The sequence below is a fragment of the Parathielavia appendiculata genome (assembly GCF_033297405.1).
Source record: "Parathielavia appendiculata strain CBS 731.68 unplaced genomic scaffold N657scaffold_3, whole genome shotgun sequence".
In the NCBI taxonomy this organism is placed as follows: Eukaryota; Fungi; Ascomycota; class Sordariomycetes; order Sordariales; family Chaetomiaceae; genus Parathielavia; species Parathielavia appendiculata.
The window spans coordinates 408295-427472 of record NW_026944222.1 but is presented as its reverse complement, the minus strand read 5'-3'; the positions used below and the strand labels follow the sequence as shown (position 1 = coordinate 427472).

The 19178-nt window shown below is 57.5% G+C and overlaps 8 protein-coding genes across 8 annotated transcripts; 4 read left to right on the top strand and 4 right to left on the bottom strand.

Annotated features, from left to right (window-relative positions):
* Positions 1-1411: 1411 nt before the first annotated feature.
* N657DRAFT_678656 (uncharacterized protein) lies at positions 1412-5777 on the top strand (the record flags this gene model as incomplete). The annotated part of the gene is made up of 5 exons (XM_062796094.1): positions 1412-1703; positions 1895-2157; positions 2208-2495; positions 2565-3130; positions 3170-5777. The coding sequence occupies 5 exons, from the start codon at positions 1412-1414 to the stop codon at positions 5775-5777; spliced, it is 4017 nt and encodes a 1338-aa protein (XP_062649327.1).
* A 550-nt stretch (positions 5778-6327) lies between these two features.
* On the top strand, positions 6328-7890 carry N657DRAFT_662075 (actin cytoskeleton-regulatory complex protein end-3). The gene is made up of 2 exons (XM_062795121.1): positions 6328-7022; positions 7083-7890. The coding sequence occupies exons 1-2, from the start codon at positions 6548-6550 to the stop codon at positions 7796-7798; spliced, it is 1191 nt and encodes a 396-aa protein (XP_062649326.1). The 5' UTR covers positions 6328-6547; the 3' UTR covers positions 7799-7890.
* Positions 7891-7947: 57 nt separating this feature from the next.
* Positions 7948-9138, bottom strand: N657DRAFT_631828 (FAD/NAD(P)-binding domain-containing protein; the record flags this gene model as incomplete). The annotated part of the gene is made up of 2 exons (XM_062791094.1): positions 7948-8967; positions 9031-9138. 2 exons carry the CDS (start codon positions 9136-9138, stop codon positions 7948-7950), a joined length of 1128 nt encoding a protein of 375 aa, XP_062649325.1.
* Positions 9139-10476: 1338 nt separating this feature from the next.
* On the top strand, positions 10477-10903 carry N657DRAFT_678653 (putative fatty acid binding protein; the record flags this gene model as incomplete). The annotated part of the gene is made up of 3 exons (XM_062796093.1): positions 10477-10570; positions 10623-10690; positions 10751-10903. 3 exons carry the CDS (start codon positions 10477-10479, stop codon positions 10901-10903), a joined length of 315 nt encoding a protein of 104 aa, XP_062649324.1.
* A 189-nt stretch (positions 10904-11092) lies between these two features.
* On the bottom strand, positions 11093-12758 carry N657DRAFT_569089 (phospholipase D/nuclease; the record flags this gene model as incomplete). The annotated part of the gene is made up of 2 exons (XM_062788638.1): positions 11093-12283; positions 12351-12758. 2 exons carry the CDS (start codon positions 12756-12758, stop codon positions 11093-11095), a joined length of 1599 nt encoding a protein of 532 aa, XP_062649323.1.
* Positions 12759-13094: 336 nt separating this feature from the next.
* On the top strand, positions 13095-15856 carry N657DRAFT_270074 (thioredoxin-like protein). Its single transcript, XM_062786547.1, has 3 exons — positions 13095-13597; positions 13648-15268; positions 15326-15856. Exons 1-3 carry the CDS (start codon positions 13401-13403, stop codon positions 15671-15673), a joined length of 2166 nt encoding a protein of 721 aa, XP_062649322.1. The 5' UTR covers positions 13095-13400; the 3' UTR covers positions 15674-15856.
* A 1323-nt stretch (positions 15857-17179) lies between these two features.
* Positions 17180-17807, bottom strand: N657DRAFT_678650 (uncharacterized protein; the record flags this gene model as incomplete). The annotated part of the gene is made up of 2 exons (XM_062796092.1): positions 17180-17335; positions 17400-17807. The coding sequence occupies 2 exons, from the start codon at positions 17805-17807 to the stop codon at positions 17180-17182; spliced, it is 564 nt and encodes a 187-aa protein (XP_062649321.1).
* Positions 17808-17948: 141 nt separating this feature from the next.
* On the bottom strand, positions 17949-19144 carry N657DRAFT_269895 (uncharacterized protein). Its single transcript, XM_062786546.1, has 3 exons — positions 18612-19144; positions 18320-18437; positions 17949-18111 (listed from the first exon to the last, which is right to left on the bottom strand). Exons 1-3 carry the CDS (start codon positions 18922-18924, stop codon positions 18090-18092), a joined length of 453 nt encoding a protein of 150 aa, XP_062649320.1. The 5' UTR covers positions 18925-19144; the 3' UTR covers positions 17949-18089.
* Between the last annotated feature and the right edge of the window lie 34 nt (positions 19145-19178).

The following is a 19178-nucleotide window of genomic DNA, read 5'->3' as shown; positions in this document are numbered from 1 at the left end:
ATGCCGTGAAAGTGACATCTATGGTGCTAAGGTCGATGATGCCCCGTTTGGCATCATCAACACGTTGGTCGACCAGAGCATGGGAAAACTCAAGGACGGTTTGAATCCTCGCCCTCAGAAAAGACGCGCATCCAGGCTCTTGAACTCAGTGTGTTCCTGTCATCGACGGTATCGCTGCCAGAACAGCTCAGCTGTGAAGCCGATTCACTCTCTTGGGGACCGCTCACCGCCTAGACGCTTCAGGTTCGGACACCATTGCCCTGATTTGTCACGCGTTCCCTCGTCCTGCCTGTCAACTTCATTCTGGTCCTCCGCCTCTTTCTCACTCCCTTAGAACTCATTCGCTCCCCTGGAAGACCATCACCACCAAGCTTGAGTCATGTCAGAATTGAACGGCCATAGCCCTAACGCGACACGCGTTCTCCTGAAATGGTCATTCTGGTCTTCCACCTCTTTCCATTTCTTGAGGCTCATTCACCCGCCATGGGGACCAATCACCGTGCAGACCCGTCAACATCGGACGGCCATAGCCCCAACGCGTCACGCGTCCTCCTGAAAAGGTCACTCTGGTCTTCCCACTCTTCTCACTTCCTTCAACCTCGCCTCTCCTCTTCCGCCCGAGCATCTTCTTCAACCTTCTTCACTCCCACAACCTTCCCGGCGTCTTCGACCGCTTCCAGGGGCACGGTCCACTTCAAACCCGGCCATTTCTTGACCTGGCGACCTTCTTCAACCTTCCAACTCTCCTCAAACCACCTTCTTCCGCCCGCAGCCTTCGTTAACCTTCGCCAATCTCGTCACCTTTCTCCCCCGTTCTTCACGCAATTACCCTGCTCATCGCCGCGACAAGTCAATCACACTGCTCGTGAGAGAGAGCGCAATCGCTTTCCATACCATCGCGCAAGCACAGAGCGTTCTTCCTCTTCCATTCCGCCTGCCGACAAGGAAGCTATCTCTCCTTCTTCTGCCGTTCAGCTTGATGGTCGGAATTTCAGTCCTCTTCTCGACGTGAACAGCCAAAGAAGCTCCCTCGTCTATAGCGATCGGGATCTCAATCCTTCCCTCTTCGCGATAACCAGCCAAAGAAGACACTCCCTCCTCTGTTCCTCTCCTTCTACTCTATCGCGCGACAAGAAGATCCCGATTCCTCATTCTCCTCATGAGAAACTAGCTGCTTACTCTGGCAAGAAGCATCGCGCCCTTCACAGGATTAATTCACCAACAATAAGACTTGCAGCCCTGCATTCTCTCCACCAGAAACACACGCCCACTCTGAAAAGCACCATCGCATCTTTCAAGCGACCTATAGATCATCGTTCTTCAATCAGCCAAACCTTTCTCTCAATTTTGCCTCCTTTAACAACCTCTTTCATCAAAGCGCGGCCTCAAGAGACAGCCGCCATCGTCAAAGATGGTCAATTTGCGGGCGTCTTCAATGCTGAGGGTGCCAGGGCGGTACCAAGAAGACTTCGGGCCATCTCGCGCTGACAGACCCATCTTCGCGCACCCGGACGTGCCCTTCAACGTAGCCCTGGTGCAGCACTGCGCCCATCCCAGTCTGCCGCTGGACCACCCGGGCCTTGGGCCTTCAGAGGCAGAGTGCGCTCGGCTTGCGGCTTTGGCGACAAAGGAGACGACGGCAGCAGAGCCCGAGAGCATGGGTGACGAGACCGACAGTGATGAGTCGTTTGATGGAGAGGATGGTAAGTCAGCCCTGCGCTCTTTGTACCCCATTTGCCGCTGTCGCGAGATACTCGTCAAAACCAGCAACTGTCTCCTCCTGCATGTCTTGCGAAGCGCTCCCCTCCTTGCGGTGCGGCCTTTCATAGGGAGCTCTGGGGGCAGTGACGTACACGAAACGAGCAGAATAAACGGACTGACAATGTTTAAACAGAGGACGACGACTACGACGGCCGGCAGGCTTCGGCGAGCGGCCGGAGGGGTCAAACCACTGGGCAGGCCCCTTCGCGCCCTCCTCGCACGGGTGGCCAGGTCGGCCAAGGGGGCCAACCGTTTGTTCCAGCGCCCCTAGATCAGCCGGCCCGCGCCGCGTACGTTGCGAAGGTGCCCAGAGGGGCGAAACCCGCGGGGAGATCGGAAGGGGGCGGAAAGGGTACCACCTCGGCCGGAAACTCAAATGAGTGGGTGGAAGAGACAGTTAGACTTCCCTGCTCCGCACTTGAAGTTGAGACACTAACACTTGTTAGGCTCCCGCCAACAACCAGGCCGCCCGCCCGAACTGGGCAAACCTTTCGGATGGCATCAAGTATGCCATCATCTACGACATGACCCGGACGGTCCCCTTCTCCCAGGCCGTCCAGCATCTCGGCCTCGAATACGACGAGGTCATGTCGCTCCTCGCGCTCATCGAGGCTGAGCGCAAGAAGAAGAAGACCTACGACGCGCTCATGCAGCGCCGGGGGGCTGCCGAGATTTCCTCCAGCGACGAGCTGCTGGCGCTAGCCCCTGTCACCGAAGGCATCACGGCCAGGGAGGTCCGGCGCGGCCGCGGATTTCTTAAATTCCTCGGCATTACCAACGTGGCACCCAATTTGGGCTTCTAGGAGGGCACCAATGGCGACATCCACGACGTCGAGATCGACGAGGGCGGCATGGACTTCGTCAACGACTTTAACGTCTCGAGCGGTGGCGAGCTCGAAAGCAGCAGGACTAGAAGGCAGATGCTCAACATGACGGGGCCGGAGTTGATCCTGCGGCTGGATCCTCCCCCCAATTCAGTCAACCCCCGCCGGCTGAAAGGTGGCGGCCCGTCAGCGCGCGCCGAGAACCTGGAGTCGCTGCAAGCCTCGCTGTCCAATGGCTTGCACCAGGAGAACTATGAGGTCAAGGACCAGACCACCGGCCCGTCGGCGATCCTGGACACGTTGCGCAGGCCGTCTTGGGAATCTCTGCGCCCGGTCAGCAACATCCCGCTGGCCAACTTGACCGTCTTCACCGCCCGCTCGTTTGAGTTCAATTTCGGCGAATTTATTAGCGAGAGCGACGAGGAGACGGAATGGGCCACTGAGCGTCCTGACAACATGGCCCAGCCTACTGCGGCGCTTGAGAGCCTCAGTCTTGAGGATTACCTTCCAATGCCGCGTCTCGAGGAGCCGCCCAACCCAGTTTGGTATGACAGCAGACGAGCAGACTCCTAGGATGGGTTCAGCTTCACGTACCCGACTGGCCAGGCATCCGACCCTTATCCGCACGCGCCTGGCAATGCCTCTGTGAGCCCCTCGGACATCAACTTTGACATTCGGATGTTCGCCAATGACACCGCCGACTCGTCTGAAGCCACCGTCGATCGGCAAGCAGTGGACGTTGGTCAGCAGCAAAGCGGCTGTGAGATTGCCGCTACTGCCTCGGAATTGGCCCCTTCCCAAGCGGCGGCGGAACAAGAGGTCACGCGGACCGCCTTTGCCGACGAAGATTGCGAGATGCGAGACGTCTCGAACCAGATCCCCAGCCGACAGGCCTCCGGACCGGTGAACACCGAACCCAATATCGTTCTGTCGGTTGAGGTCCACGAGCGCATCCCGGCGGCGCAAGCTGTTCCATCGCAAGCGGATCCCAGCGCGCTAGCCCTTCACGCCTTTCTCAATGCTCCTGCGCCGACTGTTCGCCCTCTCGACCCCGAAATAGCGATGAGTACTGCCGAGATATTGGCCAAGTATAATCGCAGGGTTTCGTTCGCCGGCGACAACCCAGTTTCTTCCGAACCACGTCGTCCTACTCCAGTGGTTCGACGTCAGTTGTTGCAAGGGGAATGTGTGGAGGACGAGATTTCGGACGAAGACAATTTACCCCGTTACATCCCTCGTCTGCGCGAACCAGATGATACAGAGTGGAAACCGGCCAACCGCAGGTCTGGGACAAGATACCCTAGGAGCAGAGCCCCAGGGGGGAGAGCGTCTGGTGCAGGATCATCTGGCGCAACGTCATCGGGCGCAAGAAAGCGCACCTGTACTGAGTCGCCCAGCGCGGAACAAGCACCTAAGCGCGCTCGCCCTACGCCTGCTGCCCCCAGACACCGAAGTGCAGCTGGCGACAACACGTCTCCCACTCCCGTCAAGCGCGGCCCGGGAAGACCCAGAAAGAGGCCGCTTCCTGTTGCGACTCCCAAACCGCCCGTAAAGCTGCCACCCGCGAGTCCGACACCCGCATCGATGACATCGTTCCCTCTGGCAGGCGTGCCATCTGGCCGGCCGACACGGCAGGCGGCCGTTCTGCAACACTTAACTTCGGATACGACCCAGAGCTCAAGCAACGCAATGACGGACGACGCAGTCGCGGGAATGCAAGCGGCACTTTCCCAGCTCGAGTGCCCGTTTACCGCTGCCAGGTTCGCCGTACGGCCGTCTTCGTTCCTCGCAACTGCTCCAAATGAGCCAGAAAATTCCGAGGCTGGTGAACAGAACGGCCGGTCCGCGCCGAAGACCACTCAGCGTAGGAAGAGGGAGCCGGAGCTCGACGAGGAGGGCCAACCGAGTAAGCCCAAGCGAATCCGGATCAAGATCGCTCCCAGTCCCAAGGTTGACAAGACCGTACAAGCCATCGAGCCCAAGAGGCGCAACCGCAAGGCAAAAGCCGACGATGACGGCAATCCGGTCAAGCCCAAGAGGAGCCGCGCCGCACCCAAGCTCGACGAGAACGGGAATCCAGTCACGAAAAAGGTAAACCGCCGCCCGCCCCAATACGACGAGAATGGCAACCGGGTTAAGCTCGTACGGCGCAAGCGCAATCTCGACTCACAAGGTAGGCCCATCAGGTGTAGCACGGTCAAGGGAACCAGTTTCCACGTCCGCCCGAACGTGGTGATGCGCTCAAGCGAGGGCGAGGAGATGACGCGCGGCGAGTTCGATAGAGCCTTCAAGGTCCACGAACGGAGATATCTCCCAGGCGGCGTTGTTGGTGGCGGCCGATATGAAATCATCGAAACTGGCGTCATCTGGTCGTTCACAACGGAATACCGGAACGAGTCAGGCCAGGAGATCGCGAACGCAGGATCGGGCGATGAAGGGGATTCTCAGCGGCAAAACGACAGCCAGCGGTCGGCTCGTGCGGGGAGCTCCCGGGCTGGCGGGGTGCACTCGGAGTACGGCGCTGGCACCAGCCAGGAGAGCTTCCAGCTGAGTGCTGAGATGACCGACGAAGACAGCAGCTACGAGGCCTCGGCTGATCCGGGCGACATGAAGATCAATGAGCCGGCTCCCAGGAACGCTCTTACTGGTCCCGCTGAGCCCCAGCCGGCTTTTGGCACCCCAGCGCGCAATCCGTCCCGCCTGGTCCTCGGGTTGGCGCCTCCAAACCGGTCCGGACAGACCAGACTCAGTGGTTTTACTCGGCCCAACACCCCCACCCATATCGCCCTGCCGCCTGCAGCGATTGGACCGCTGGCCGTGACTGTCCCCATGGCCCCGAATGTCACCGCTACCGCTGGCCCGACAGCAGCATCCGGTTCGACTCGCCCGCGTGCCCCGCATCAGCGTGCCACGACTCGCGCAACTGGTCCGACCGCCTCCGACCCCCGTGTCGCTGCCCGGGTGGCCGAGTTGAATGAGCGGTGCAGCAGGTACAGCGTCCAAACCAGGGATCGGTTTAACTCAGACCAGGAATTCCTCGATTACGCCGAGGGGATGCTTCCGCTTCTCTACCCTAACACCGGCGGCGGACGCTATGCTCCCGCCAAGCTGTACCATGATGGCTCGGGCGGTGGTGGTCGTCGTACTGGGCCGTCTGCTTCGATTTTTGGAGGCCAGGATTCGTATATCTGATTTTTTCTCTCGTTTCGTTTTTTGGATTCCCATTGGATTTTGGGGAGTATAGGATATGACCGGTAAAGGCTTGATCTTCTTTGGGTATATATATTTGTGTGGGGATTTTTGGAGTGGTTGAAAAGATCAACCAGGGGAGCTTGCCTACCATCTTTCAGGTCGATCAAAGGATACAGACCTTGGGAGTATGTGGGATGACTGGCTTTGGGAGATGACTCCCAGCTTGGATCAGCTGGATTCGACGATGACATTGCAAGCATGGTCATCGTTGCTGAAACTGAAGTTGCTTGGAAGGTGCTGATGGTGCCCCGGCTTGGCAGGAGCGGGAAGGACTTAGGATATCCACGCCGACTTGTGGCGTTTGGGTTTTTGCTGGATTGTAAGAAGTGATCTATTTTGCAAACGTAGGAATGCTAACCGTCCTGATGATCGCATTGAGCGTGATGTGAGTGATTTGGTGACTGTAGTGAAGCTAGGGAACGGGGTAGTCAATCTGATCTTGGTAGGGGATGACAGGGGGGAGCCCGCTACGGTTGGCCACAACCATCAACGTCGAATGCGCACTGCATGGCTGAGCAACACCAACAAGCTACGTACTGTACGTCTAAGACCTCAGCAATACGCAACTCCCCAGCCGCCGGCATTTTGGTTCCAATTCCCCGGCATTACCACCAGATAGTCCGGAGCGCCTTTGCCAATCCAGCCATTCCGACCACTCCCCCCGTCTCGACCCCGCCCTTCTACTCCGAGTCCTGCCCCCTACCCACGCCATGGGGCCGCGCATTGAACCACAAGAAATCGAGACGTACTGGAATATCTTCTCGGCGAGGACAAATGGCGGCAAATTCCTGACGGGCGAGCAAGCAGCGCCCGTGCTCAAGAACAGCGGGCTGCGGGACGACCAGTTGGAGCGCGTGTGGGACCTGGCCGATGTCGATAATGACGGCAATCTCGACTTTGAAGAGTTCTGCGTCGCCATGCGCGTCATCTTCGACCTGCTAAACGGGGAATACGCCGATGTGCCGGCCACGCTGCCAGACTGGCTCGTGCCCGAGTCCAAGGCGCATCTCGTGCAGGCGAGCCGGGCGCTCACGGGCAAAGCGGCGCAGTTTGAGCGGGTTGAGGACGACGACGACGATACGCCGGGCTTGAAAGACGGCTTCGATTGGTACATGAGCCCAGCCGACAAGGCCAAGTACGAGCAGATCTACCAAGAGAACCGGGATATGCGGGGCGAAGTAGCCTGTAGGTTCAGAGCGCACCCTCAACACCTCTAAACTGACCGCTGACGATCTATGACCCCAGTCTCGTCCCTCCAAGACCTCTACGACTCACTCGACGTCCCCGACACCGACATTCGCTCCGCCTGGAACTTAATCAACCCGTCGGCCGCCCCGTCCATCAACAAAGACGCCTGCCTCGCCTTCCTGCACATCCTCAACAACCGGCACGAGGGGTACCGCATCCCGCGGACGGTCCCCGCCTCACTCCGCGCGAGCTTCGAGCGCAACCAGATCAACTACCAGGTCGACAGCGCGCGGAACCGGTGGGCGACCAAGGCCGACGATGAGACCAGCACGGGCCGCAAGGCCAAGTTCGGCGACCAGTACCTCACCCGGCTGGGGCGCAGCGGGTTCAAGACGGCCGGGACCGACTTCAGCGGCGCCAAGACGGACGCCGAGTGGGAGGAAGTGCGGCTCAAGAAGCAGCTGGCCGAGCTGGACGAGAAGATCGCCAAGGTGGAGGCGGCCGTGGAGAGGCGGAAGGGCGGCAAGAGAGACTCCAAGCCGGCGCTGGTCAAGAGGGAGCTGGAGCAGCTGCTGGATTACAAGCGGAAGCAGCTGCGGGACCTGGAGGAGGGCAACGGGCGGAGCAAGGCGGGCAGCAGCCTCAAGAGCGTTAGTGAGGACCTGCAGACGGTCAGGGAGCAGGTTGAAGGCCTTGAGGGGCATCTGCGGTCACGACAAGAGCTTCTGGAGCAGCTGAGAAGGGAGATTGAGGATGAGAAGGCGGGGAGATAGTGGGTGATTTTGTATGTTCACGAGACGACGACAGACCTAGAGAATTCAACACAACGAATGATATATTAGGGGCGTTTCCCGCCATTACAAATACCTATTCTTTCAAAAACAAAACTTGGACACCTGAGTTTGGGCGTCTCGTCAATCTCTCAGGCGATACTGCCACCGATATACTTCTCAACATAGTTCAGCCCCAGCGTGCGGCCCTTGATTGCCCAGACCATCAGACTCGGGAACTTGATTGAGTTGTTCATCCGGCCCACACCTCTGGAGCGGCCGACGGAGCACACGAAAACATCCACCGGCATGCCCTTGTGCACACTCGGTTTCGCACCCCCCAGGGCGGCCTCAATATTCTTGGCCACGGTCTTTGCCTGCGCCTGCGTGATAAGGAAGCCGGCACGCGGCTTACCCACGATGTCGCCGCAAGCCCACACGTCCTCAGCGCCCCGCACCCGCAGGTAGTCGTCGACGAGCACGGTGCGGCTGTTAGGGTCGGAGTTGCAGTACGGCGTGGGGATGTACTCGGTGTTGGGGATCAGTCCTATGGTTGGGAGGTAGAGGTCCGTCGTGATGGTCTCGCCGTCGGAGAGGACCACGTCCGTCTTGCCCTGGGCGGTAGGCTGCGTCTTTTGCACGCGGGCGCCGTACTTGATGGCAACGTTGAGCTTCTTGAGCTCGTTGGCGGCGTCCGTCGCGATGCCGTGTCCGTTGGCGAGCTTGTCGCCGGAACACAGCAGCACAATATTCTTCGTCTTGCCGTACTCGTAGCCCAGCTCGCCGGCCACCTCGATGCCTGTGCCGCCGGCCCCCGCGACCACGATGTGCTGGGCGGCTTGGACCTGCTCGGCGGTCTTGTGCACGCTTGCGACGGCGTCCTTGTAGCTGCCCGAGGCCTTCCATGGCATGGAGGGATCGGCGGAGCGGGAGCCGGTCGCAAGAACCAGCTGGTCATAGGAGATGGTGCGGGTAGTGCTGTCATCATGGACAACGATCTCGACTGTCTTGTTCTCGAAGTCGGCGTGTGCGGCCGTTCCGATGATGAGATCCCATGATTCTCGAGGGTACCGTGAGAGGGCGGTTTCAATAGGCGTGAAGAGCTCGTCGTCCTTGATTTGACCGGGGACAATGGCCCGGACAGAGGCCAAGTTCATGTAAAAGTGCGAGTTCTGTGATTGTCAGCCCCTCGTCGCTGCGTTCAAGAACCTATCGCCAGCGGCCGATTAGCGTACCTTTGACACCATGATGACTTTTACATTCTTAGATCGCTTCTTGAGAATCGCATGGGCGACATGGAGGCCGGCCAGCGATCCTCCCAGGATTAGGATGGTCTCGGTCATCTTGGTGTGAGTTTGCAGCGGAATGAGACCGGACGGTTCACAGAGGAACTGGTTTTAGAGGAAATGAAGCTTGGTGTGCTTGTGCGTGCCGGGTTGGATATTCCGTGTGGAAGGGTTTCACTAGCTGGGCAGTGCAGGAGTGTAAAGATGGAACTTCTTATAAGATGAAAGCTCCAGGAGCACCGTCAATGTTCCTACCGTGCAGTCGCATCCCTGAGGATCTTGACGCGCCCACACGTAGGACTGCCGTATTTCTTCTCTTGACCGAAGCCGACTTGCGCAATGACCTCTGGCTTGTGCTGTTGATAGGAATTAATACTCACCTACCGGATCATTTGTCGACGCATGTCCGTTCGGTCCAGCGCCAAGCTGTCGTGATACCGACGCATTGCTGCAGATGCGCGAACCCTATCCGCATTGCCGATCTGCTTCTGTTTGTCGTTGGTCTTCCTCAGAAACTTTGGGGCGTGACGGACGTTCACGTCAAAAGTTGACCCAGAGGTCTAAGATTCACCTAAAAACTAATTTGCAACACAGTTCTATCATCATTGAATGGTAAGGATTGAAGCAATGGGTCGAATAGGGCATTGCAACTTTGGAATTGAAGAGAATCGCGGGCCAACGGAGCGGCTTGCTGCCGAAGGACCGACAATAGAGCACGTGCCCATCTTAGCGCTAACCAAATTTGGACAATGGCTTACCGCTGGTAGCACCCGAGACGGCCGATCAAGAAATTCGGGACCGACGATTGCGTCTCATGTCATTGAGGGCAGAACATGCCAGTTTGGAGGCTGGCCTACAATATTACCTAGGTAATTGACCTGCCTTACCGTAGGTGGATTATCCGTGTACAATAGGAAATGTTATTTCCCTATCGGCCAGCAGATCGACATCCGTCCGCTCCTCGGCCAGGGTATACAGATGCAGTCCTTGCCCTTGCAGTTCCGACGAGCACGGTGCCTCGCATGGTCAAAGACCCGTAGCGACAGCTCGAAGTGATTGTCATAGGTACACTTGTCTTTAATAATTTGGGCAGAAACCCCATGTGCGCTGGGACAGGCACAAGCACATAGAGCTTGGCAGGTGGCAGTGGAGCAATGACGATCCAGACCTGTAGTGGTTTGGGTCACAAGCTGCCCCTCAGGTTGCCAGGGAAGGAACTTGGACCCCGCGTTCGAACCGTCTTAACCCCGCCAAACCTCCCAACAAACGACCCATCTCCTCAACAACATCAGCTGCAAAGAAGAAACTTGAATTTTCGCAACACCATCAGTACGAACCACGTTCAGAACTAACCGCATCCGCATCATCACCTATCACTGTCGGAATACTACCAAAATGGTTGCCCAGAGCGAAGCGTTCAAGAAGGCCGTCGTCGACAGCAAGAAGCTGACGTCGAAGCCGAGCAATGAGGACCTCCTTGAGATCTACGGTGTGTGCGGGTTGAAGCAGACTTATCGGGGGCACACTGACATGCTTTCCAGCCCTCTTCAAGATTGGAACGGGCGAGAACATCGAGGCCGCCACTAAGCCGGGCATGTTCGATCTCAAGGTGCGCCTGGACCAAATCTTAATCCAAGCTACCAACATTGATGTGCTCACACACCCCTAGGGCAAGGCCAAGTACAACGCGTGGAAGGCGGCCGTCGACGAGGGCACCACCCCCGAGCAGGCGCAGGAGAAGTACGTCACCAAGATCGAGGAGATGAAGAGCAAGTACGGCTACGACGAGAACAAGGAGCCCGAGGCCGTTGGCGGGCAATAAACGAAGATGTCGGGGAGAGTGCGTGTCTTGCGGAAAAGAATCATTGTACACGGCGATGAGACGAGGCGTCCCGATGATCTATCCGCATCTGAGGTAGCAAGCAATTACTGTGTTCCGCTCACCAGATCCTCAGCCAGCGCGTCTCGCTTGAAGCTCGCAATTGGTTTAGCAACATCACCTATCGCCGAGTTAAGCCTCCCACACCTGCCCCATCCAGTCCGGCTCCAAATGGTTCGCCGTCGCAACCCACGGCACCTCGCCATCCCCATACGCCTGCAGCGGCAGGCTATACGGCATCCGCAGCGCCACAGCCGCCTTGCCCTCCTCCACCTCGCCATCCGCGAGCGAGTCCGTCAAGAACGTCGCCTTCATGGTCGCGTCCTCTGCGTACAAGCCCGGCCATACCAGGACGCCGATCTCGTACGACGCGACGCGCACCTCGCCCCTGCTGCTGACGGCCTCGCCCCATGCCTGCTTTGACAGGTTCGCCGACGTGACCAGCGCCCAGTCGATGGACTGATCGAATTTATTGCCGTAGCGGATGTATGTCTTGATATGCGGCGCTGCGCGTTTCCTGCCTGCCTCTTGTGCCGTTGCGTTGGCGTCTAGATCTGCGCCGTTGGCCGAATCGTTGGCCCAGTGGCAGAACATCGGTTTGAGGTACGCCAGCTGCTTCACCTGCTGTGCAGACGAGATCTTGGTGTGGATGGAGCCGCCCGAGCCATACCCGTCTAGGGACTTGCGGATTTCGTCGGCGGTGGGGAAGACGACCTTGAAGTCGGGAGGTGGTCGGGTAGCGGTGCCTTGCCCCCCGCTGAGGGCGCGGAAGAAAGTGTTTTTGAGCCAGCTGTCTGTTGGACCTAGGGTGGCGATTGAGGAGATTTGTATTGCGATTTCGGATTTAGCCTGGGACACGGGAATGGCTTTGAGGGCCTGCTCCATCGCTGCCCAGCCCCATCTGGTTGGCGAGTAGTCACTGAGCTTGTGTCTCCCCGGTACGCTGGCGATAAGGGATCCGCGTATTGCAGAAAAGTCGTACTTGGTCAGCTCATTGATGATGTGTTTGCAGGTGGCTCGCCGTGTGTCGTAGGCGCGGAGGTAGTTGAGGAAGTCGATTCTGAACTTGGCTCCGCTGCCGATTGTTGCTTCCTCCTGGCTGATGCTCTGCTGCGATGGCTTCATGAGAGGAAGCCTCGGCGAGAGCCAGGCAGCCTGCGTCATGTTGGTCCAGTCGCGGACAATCATGTTGGCTGTGTGAATGACGATCTGGGCCGTCTCATCGTGACGGAGCAGAATCATCAGCTTGGAGTGATGAGTGCCGAACATCTCAGGCATGAAAGCATCGTGGAGAGTGACATTCGGGTGCCGAGATGCCACTTCCTGGTAGACGTTAGGCATCGCATGGAAATGAAATGTCCTGTTCACTTGAACAGAACGGCATGCCTACCTGGAGCGCCAGCTTGTTGGGGTCTTCTCTCTTCCAGAATCCATGGACCACATGGACTTTGACGAGATGACGGACGTCGGGATCAAAGGCGGCCATGAGAAAATCAATATCATGAAGATAGTTGAATTCCCAGCATTCCGCGATCAGAGGGTCGCCCAGGATGTCTTTGAGTGTGACTGTGTCCTTGTTCATTTCTGGGGGCAAGTTGCGGACCTTGGTGAGCCGAAACGGGGACTTAAAAACTCGAGGCCGTATTGAGGACTGCACATGGGGTTTCTTGTCCTCCGCTGGTACCGCGAGCCGACGCTTCTTCAACGGAGGGCTCACTGGGTGCGAGAGGGACAGCGGCGTGTAACTGCCGGCTGGTTCATCATCGGCCGATGCCAATCGCTTGTTCGGTCGATCCATCTCTTGAGCCTCGAATTGTCTCAGAAATGGATGGTTTCAAAGGATCAAATCGGTGCCTCATCAACGTCTAAGGCCGGGGACGGATGCCTGGATGCTTTGCCTCGAGAGTTTTACGTGCCACTGGCAGCCAGCTGATGATGTTAGAAAACAGAGGTACGGATCCGTGGATTGCCCCTTGCCTTTGAGATTGGACGGGCTAGACCCAACGTGGTTAGTGACTGACCCATGTTTGAAGGTATGGGGGCTAGACCGGGACTACGCCGCACCAACAACGTGTCGGAATCCTTTTCGAAGAATCAATCGCCTCCTGAACCATCTTCTCGACATCCGCAGCATCGACACCACAACCAGTAATGACCTACGACGACTCCTGGCCAGCGACTTAGAGTGTGCAACAATCTGCGATAATCAGCATCGGTTGTCCGTACCACGCGAGCCGGAACTGTCTTGTCCCAGCGTCCGCGCTGCTGGTTTCCACTTGTGCTCCCGATGCCTTGCTAGATCGCCGTCGACGAAAGTTCGAGCCGACAACGACCTACGGCCCGCGCTGGTCGTGAACCCCCAGGTGCGACGCCTGCTGCCACTGCCGGTGCCAGGCGCTTTTGCTCTCGGTTCATTAAGACGAGACACAAGCGGCCCATCATGCGGCTGTCTACCTGGCCATTGCTGCTTGGCGCGGCCGCGCTCGTCGCCGCCGAGTCAGCAGATTTGGACGAGGATCCCGTCCGAGAAAACACATACTTCAACGGCAAAAAGGTGCCACCAATGCTCGAGTTGACCCCCGACAACTGGGAAAAGGAGTATAATGCATCCAAGTACTTGATAGTCAAACATTACAGGTAACGCGCTTGTCCCACGCTACATGACACGGCCGTGCTAATGTTCCCAGTCCGTACTGCCCGCATTGTATCGATTTTGCTCCGACGTTTCAGACGTTGTACGAATTCTATTATACCTCCTCGCCGGCCGGGCAAGTCGCCGACTTCACCCAATTCTACGACTTCCGATTCGCCGACATCAACTGCGTCGCGTACAACGACCTTTGCACCAAGCACAAGGTGTCATCATGGCCGACCACCATTATATACGAGGATGGCGAGCCCATCGTAACGTTCAAGGGCGTCAAGTCCATGAGCGTCCTGAGCGGTGCCGTTGAGGACGCGCTCGAGAAGGCCAAGCCCGGCACACGTCCTGCGAAGATCGACCTACCAGAGCCGGGCGATAAATCATCTCCCAAGTCGAAAGCCGAGCCGGCCGATAAAGGTGCTGGTGAAGCGGAGTTAGCCCCGAAACAGAACAACAACCCGCCGCCGCCAGCTCCTGCCCCGCCTCCGGCGCCAAATCAGAAACCAGCTACCTCGGCCCCGCCAGAGAAGGCTGAGGCATCGGGCAGCCCAACATATGTCCAAATCCCGTTCAACCCGCCTGTCGCAAAATTCTTGAAGACGGCATCACCTCACCACGCCGATGGCAAATCCGTTTCACTGACGAACGACAACTTCCACCGCCTGGTGACCAACTCGTTTGAGCCCTGGTTCATCAAGTTTTATGCTCCATGGTGCCACCACTGCCAAAAGATGGCGCCGAACTGGGAGCAGCTTGCTAAGGAGATGGAGGGCCGGCTCAACATTGGCGAGATTAACTGCGATGCTGAGCGGCAGCTTTGCAAGGACCATGGCATCAGAGGCTATCCGACTCTCATGTTCTTTAGGGGACCCGAACATGTCGAGTACCAGGGGCTCCGCGGCCTTGGTGACCTTCTTTCGTATGCTGAGAAGGCTCTTGAATTGGTCGGCGGCGTCCAAGATGTCGATGCCGAGTCGTTCAAGGCACTTGAGGAGATGGAGGAAGTCATCTTCCTGTACTTTTACGACCATGCCGCCACCACGGAGGATATGGAGGCCCTCGAGCGCTTGCCCATAAACCTGATTGGCCGCGCAAAGCTGGTGAAGACACGCGACGTCAAGCTGTACGAGCGATTCAAGATCACGACGTGGCCGCGGCTGCTCGTCTCGCGCGAAGGGCGCCCGACATACTACACGCCTTTTGGCCCGCGCGATATGCGGGATACCAACCAGCTGTTGAACTGGATGAGGTCTGTCTGGTTGCCCATGGTGCCGGAGCTCGTCTCCACGAATGCACGTGAGATCATGGACGGCAAGATTGTCGTTCTCGGCATTCTCAATAGGGAAGATCAGAGCTCGTTTAAGTCGGCCATTCGGGAGATGAAGAGCGCCGCCAACGAGTGGATGGACAAGCAGATCCAGCTATTCCAGCTCGAGCGGCAGGAGCTGCGCGACGCCAAACAGCTGCGCATCGAGGAGGCCCAGGACCGGAACGACGAGCGGGCACTCCAGCGGGCCAAGAACATTCGGATCGACATGAACCGGTCGGATCGCAAGGAGGTCACGTTTGCGTGGGTTGACAGCGCCTTCTGGCAGCGGTGGATCCGCACCACGTACGGAATTGATGTGAAGGATGGCGACAGGGTCGTCATCAATGACGAAGATGTGAGTGCAGCGTGCTTCTCGAGACTGCCTGACAGATATGGCTGACTGTGCGACTAGAACCGTCGCTACTGGGACCAAACCAGCACCGGCAACCCCATCGTCCCGTCGCGAACCTCCATCCTCGAGACCCTCACCAAGGTCACTGCGAGCCCGCCGAAGCTCAGGCCGAAGCTCACCATCGGCTTTCTTGAGAAAATCATTTTTGACATCAGGACCAATTTCAGGGATCACCCGTACCTCAGTTCCGGCTGCGTCCTCGGCATCGCGTTCGGTTGTCTCTCGTGGTTCAGGGGCAGGATAGGAATAGGAAGGAGGACCAAAGGCCAGTTCAAGCTGGACGACGCCTCCAAGGAGCTCAAGGGGCCCATCTTGGGCGCGTCGACCAACGGAAACAAGGTCGACTAGAAGTATAGACGGGGACAGGTCGGGGTTGGTTTCTGATCATATCCGTTTTTCGCATAGACGTGTGTATAGCTCTTTTGGGTGATGATGTTTCCTTGGTATCAGGGCGGCGATGGATAGGGTGCCAGGTCTCTGGGGTGCATACTAATATCTTCTTCCGGGTAAGGGCAGCTGTCTTGAAGCTTTACTTCTGCCTACACTGGCGGGTTCGTTTTGTAAATATTGATTCTTTGGGTTACGGATACTGGCTTCCATGTATTTGGACCTCTCCACCACTCCTGTAATTGTTCTGTTTGTTTTATGGCTGTTTGCGAGGAATGCTGCTCTCCCTGGGCCTTCCCTACCTCGTACGGATATGCTGACTTCCAATGTGGTCAGCCAATTCGCTCGGCAACACCCCAGCCGGCGTGACCAGCCCGCCCACACACTGTGAGGTCAATGGCGGGGGATCGGCCGGATCAGGCTGCTTGTGGTTAGGCGGGTTCTCTCGCACAATTGGCCGGCGCCATGGTGTGAGACCTCGTGTCAGATGCTCGGATGCACGGCGGGATCGGGTTGCAACGTTTCAGAGGTCGACATAAGCTTGCACTCCGTACGGAGTAGGGGTCCTCTTGAATTGGGAAATAAACAAACCGACTAGCTGTGAAGGCACATCAGGCCGGTACATAGTACATAACGCATACCGGTAACGTAGATACCTGTCCAATCACCTACCGGGGTCTCTGCAGCCGGAGACCGTCAGATCCGAGCCCCTACCATGCCCAGCCGAAGCGGCATGTTAATGTTTAGAGGACTACCGTAAGAGTGGCTGACGGGATGCGCACCGTGATCCTGGATACAGAGTACTGAGCACACAGTTGGCCATGCTCGATCCAAAAAGAGACATCTATCAGGCACGGTGGAACGAAAGCAAAGGTTAGTTGAGATTCGGGGCTACAGCATTCACTCAGCGTTTCGGATGAGTCTGGGTATAATACATGTAACCAAGTCAGCTTGATGGTCTGGATAATGGACGGTCTAGTTGATGGAATCATGGAGCAGCTTCCCGGATACTCGATGGATACGAGACGAGAACAGGCCAGGAAGCCCAGAAGCAACCCTACCGCGGACGGGGACCTGCAGAGGCGAGGACTCAGCTTTGTTTGTACTGCCGGTGCTATTCGTCAATCAGCTTCCCACGGGTACTTGCATACAACGGCAATGCCACCAACGTCACCAGTCATCCGTTGTGTGGCTGACGATGACAAGCAGGTGTCAGTCCCAAACCAAACCCCGCGTGCGTGACTTGGCCGGGTTGCGGATAGGGAGCTGCAACATCAGAAGAAAGTAATTTTTCGTTTCTAAGAGCCAAGACTGTGGTCGGGCTCTCAAAACGGACAATAACGAAGAGGCAGAAGGTAAAAGCAGATTCCTTCAGAAGCGTGGGCCTCGTCCATCTAGATACCGACCCCAACACCAACGCCTCGAGCAGGTAGAAGTGAGAAAGCAGAACCACCCCGACACCACACTCTATGACGGTGACGGCAGAAACTCCTTGTAGAGGAACGTCTCGCCCTTCTTGCCGTTGGCCAGCGTCCGGCTAAAGTGCGGCACCTTGCCAATCTCGATGTAGCCCAGCTTCTTGAAGACGGCCTCGCCCGCGCTGTCCGTCTCGGTGTCGACAAGCTGCCAACGGTCAGCCATTAACCGTCCTCATGTCTTCTAAAGCAGGGTATAAAAGGAAGCCCACCAGCAACGACCGCCCCCTCCTCGAAGCCTCATACTCGAGCGCCGCAACCAGCGACTTCGCCCCGCCCTGCCGTCGATGCTTGCGGTCCACCAGCACGGCGTCAATATGGCCCCGAAACGAGCCCGTCTCGGTCTCGGAGAGCTTCAGCATGGCCAGCCCGCGCAGGTCCGTCCCCAGCGGCTTCTTCCCCGGCGCCGTCTCGGGCAGCAGGAGGACGATGATGCGGGTGCCGCTGTTGGCCTCGGCGATGCGCTGTTTCCACCACGGCAGCAGCTTCTCGTTGGTCAGAGGAGGCAGGAATGGCCCGACCATGTGGTCGAGGGTGATGCACGAGGCGTGCAGGGCCGCGATGTAGGGGACGAGGTGGCCGTGCAGCTCTTGCGAGAAGACGTAGGTCATCGAAGTCATCGTGGCTGGCGCGTTTCGTGTCCTCTCGTCCCTTCGCCGTTCACTACCCCAATATGACGCGCCCGAGAACACAACGGGGGTGTACGTATGTGGTAGAGTGACCTTGGACGTGTTACTTCTTTCGAAGAGTATAAGAGTCTACCAGGAAGAGGACCGGCGAAGAGATGATTCCACCGCAGGGTTGATTCCGAGACCTCGGCCGCCTTTTTGTCGCATCCCCGCGCCAATTGAGAGGTCCCCTGTCTTCCCACAACCCCCTTTCCTTTCCTCTCCAGAACTGGATCAATACTTCAACAGAACGTATCTGCGGGAAGTTAGCCAATTGTGCACGGCGCCGGCACCGGATTAGTCTCGAAAGAAAATGTCGCAGGAGCGGGTTGGTGTGCAGGGAATCTCAAGATTTTTTTTTTTTGCTTTTTAAGGTGCCCATGGAGGGATGGGGGAAGATGAGAATTGGGGGGATGGGGGCTCATCCACGGTCACACCGAGCCCAAGTTGAGGTGGTCCCGTACCTTTTACCACGGCGTGTCGGATGCACGCTCATCGCATCACGGCTCACCGGTCGTCCTGTCGCGGTCGTTAAGGTTGCAGGCCGGTGGATCGGGAAGCTACCGCATGCAGGAGGGTGTGCTGCAGGATTTGATGTCAGAAGCTTCCTGGCTGCCGCTGCTGCTTAATGCCAGGCACCGCTGTCTGATAGGGGAACTTCCATATTGATACGGATCCGTACATGAGGTAAGGCTTAATGGAGCCCTTCTCACAGGTTTTCCACTTTCCCCGAGGTAAAATATGTACATAACTTACAGAGGGTGCCGTGGCTTGCGCGGGAGCAGACGCCACACAGAATCAGTGCGGGGGTACACGCGGCAAAAGAATTTTGTTCAGAGCCCGCGTGGACTGATGAGATGGACTGCATCCATGGGTCGAACAACAGGACCCCTGTCCGCCTCACCACACCAACTTTGGTGGAATGGCAATTCTCACCGAGGTCCTGCTGGGCAAGCCGTCCTGTGCTCGATCTGTGTACATAACTAACGTACCCTAGCTGGCGGGTTAACCCGGATTTGCCGACGAAGCCCAATTTCCCTCGGTTGAGGAATATATAATTTCGGTTCATCACGAAGCCTCTCGTGGTTCATACAATTCCGTCCCAGCAGCTCAAAGAGAAACGCTGAGCGTAGACGCCGTACTCTCACCAAGATGACGCTTGAGAAAAGAGCACGAGACTGCCCGGCGAACGTTGAACCTCTTGCCAGTGCCGATGTGGATTCCCTCAGCCCTACGGAGGATCCGACGCGCTGGCGAATGACTTGTCGAATTTCACGGGCCGTGGGAGCCTCCACTCGTCGAAGGATGCGCATGAAGCCCGGG

Excerpts from the sequence above, each read along its gene's own strand:
- N657DRAFT_662075 (XM_062795121.1), top strand. The coding sequence starts at position 6,548 with ATGGGGCCGCGCATTGAACCACAAGAAATCGAGACGTACTGGAATATC. Across the intron at positions 7,023-7,082 it reads TATGCGGGGCGAAGTAGCCT|TCTCGTCCCTCCAAGACCTC; the intron begins GTAGGTTCAGAG and ends CTATGACCCCAG.
- N657DRAFT_270074 (XM_062786547.1), top strand. The coding sequence starts at position 13,401 with ATGCGGCTGTCTACCTGGCCATTGCTGCTTGGCGCGGCCGCGCTCGTC. Across the intron at positions 13,598-13,647 it reads TTGATAGTCAAACATTACAG|TCCGTACTGCCCGCATTGTA; the intron begins GTAACGCGCTTG and ends TAATGTTCCCAG. Across the intron at positions 15,269-15,325 it reads TCGTCATCAATGACGAAGAT|AACCGTCGCTACTGGGACCA; the intron begins GTGAGTGCAGCG and ends CTGTGCGACTAG.
- N657DRAFT_269895 (XM_062786546.1), bottom strand. The coding sequence starts at position 18,924 with ATGAACCGAAATTATATATTCCTCAACCGAGGGAAATTGGGCTTCGTC. Across the intron at positions 18,438-18,611 it reads CGCAAGCCACGGCACCCTCT|CACACCCTCCTGCATGCGGT; the intron begins GTAAGTTATGTA and ends CAAATCCTGCAG. Across the intron at positions 18,112-18,319 it reads CCGACACGCCGTGGTAAAAG|ATACGTTCTGTTGAAGTATT; the intron begins GTACGGGACCAC and ends AACTTCCCGCAG.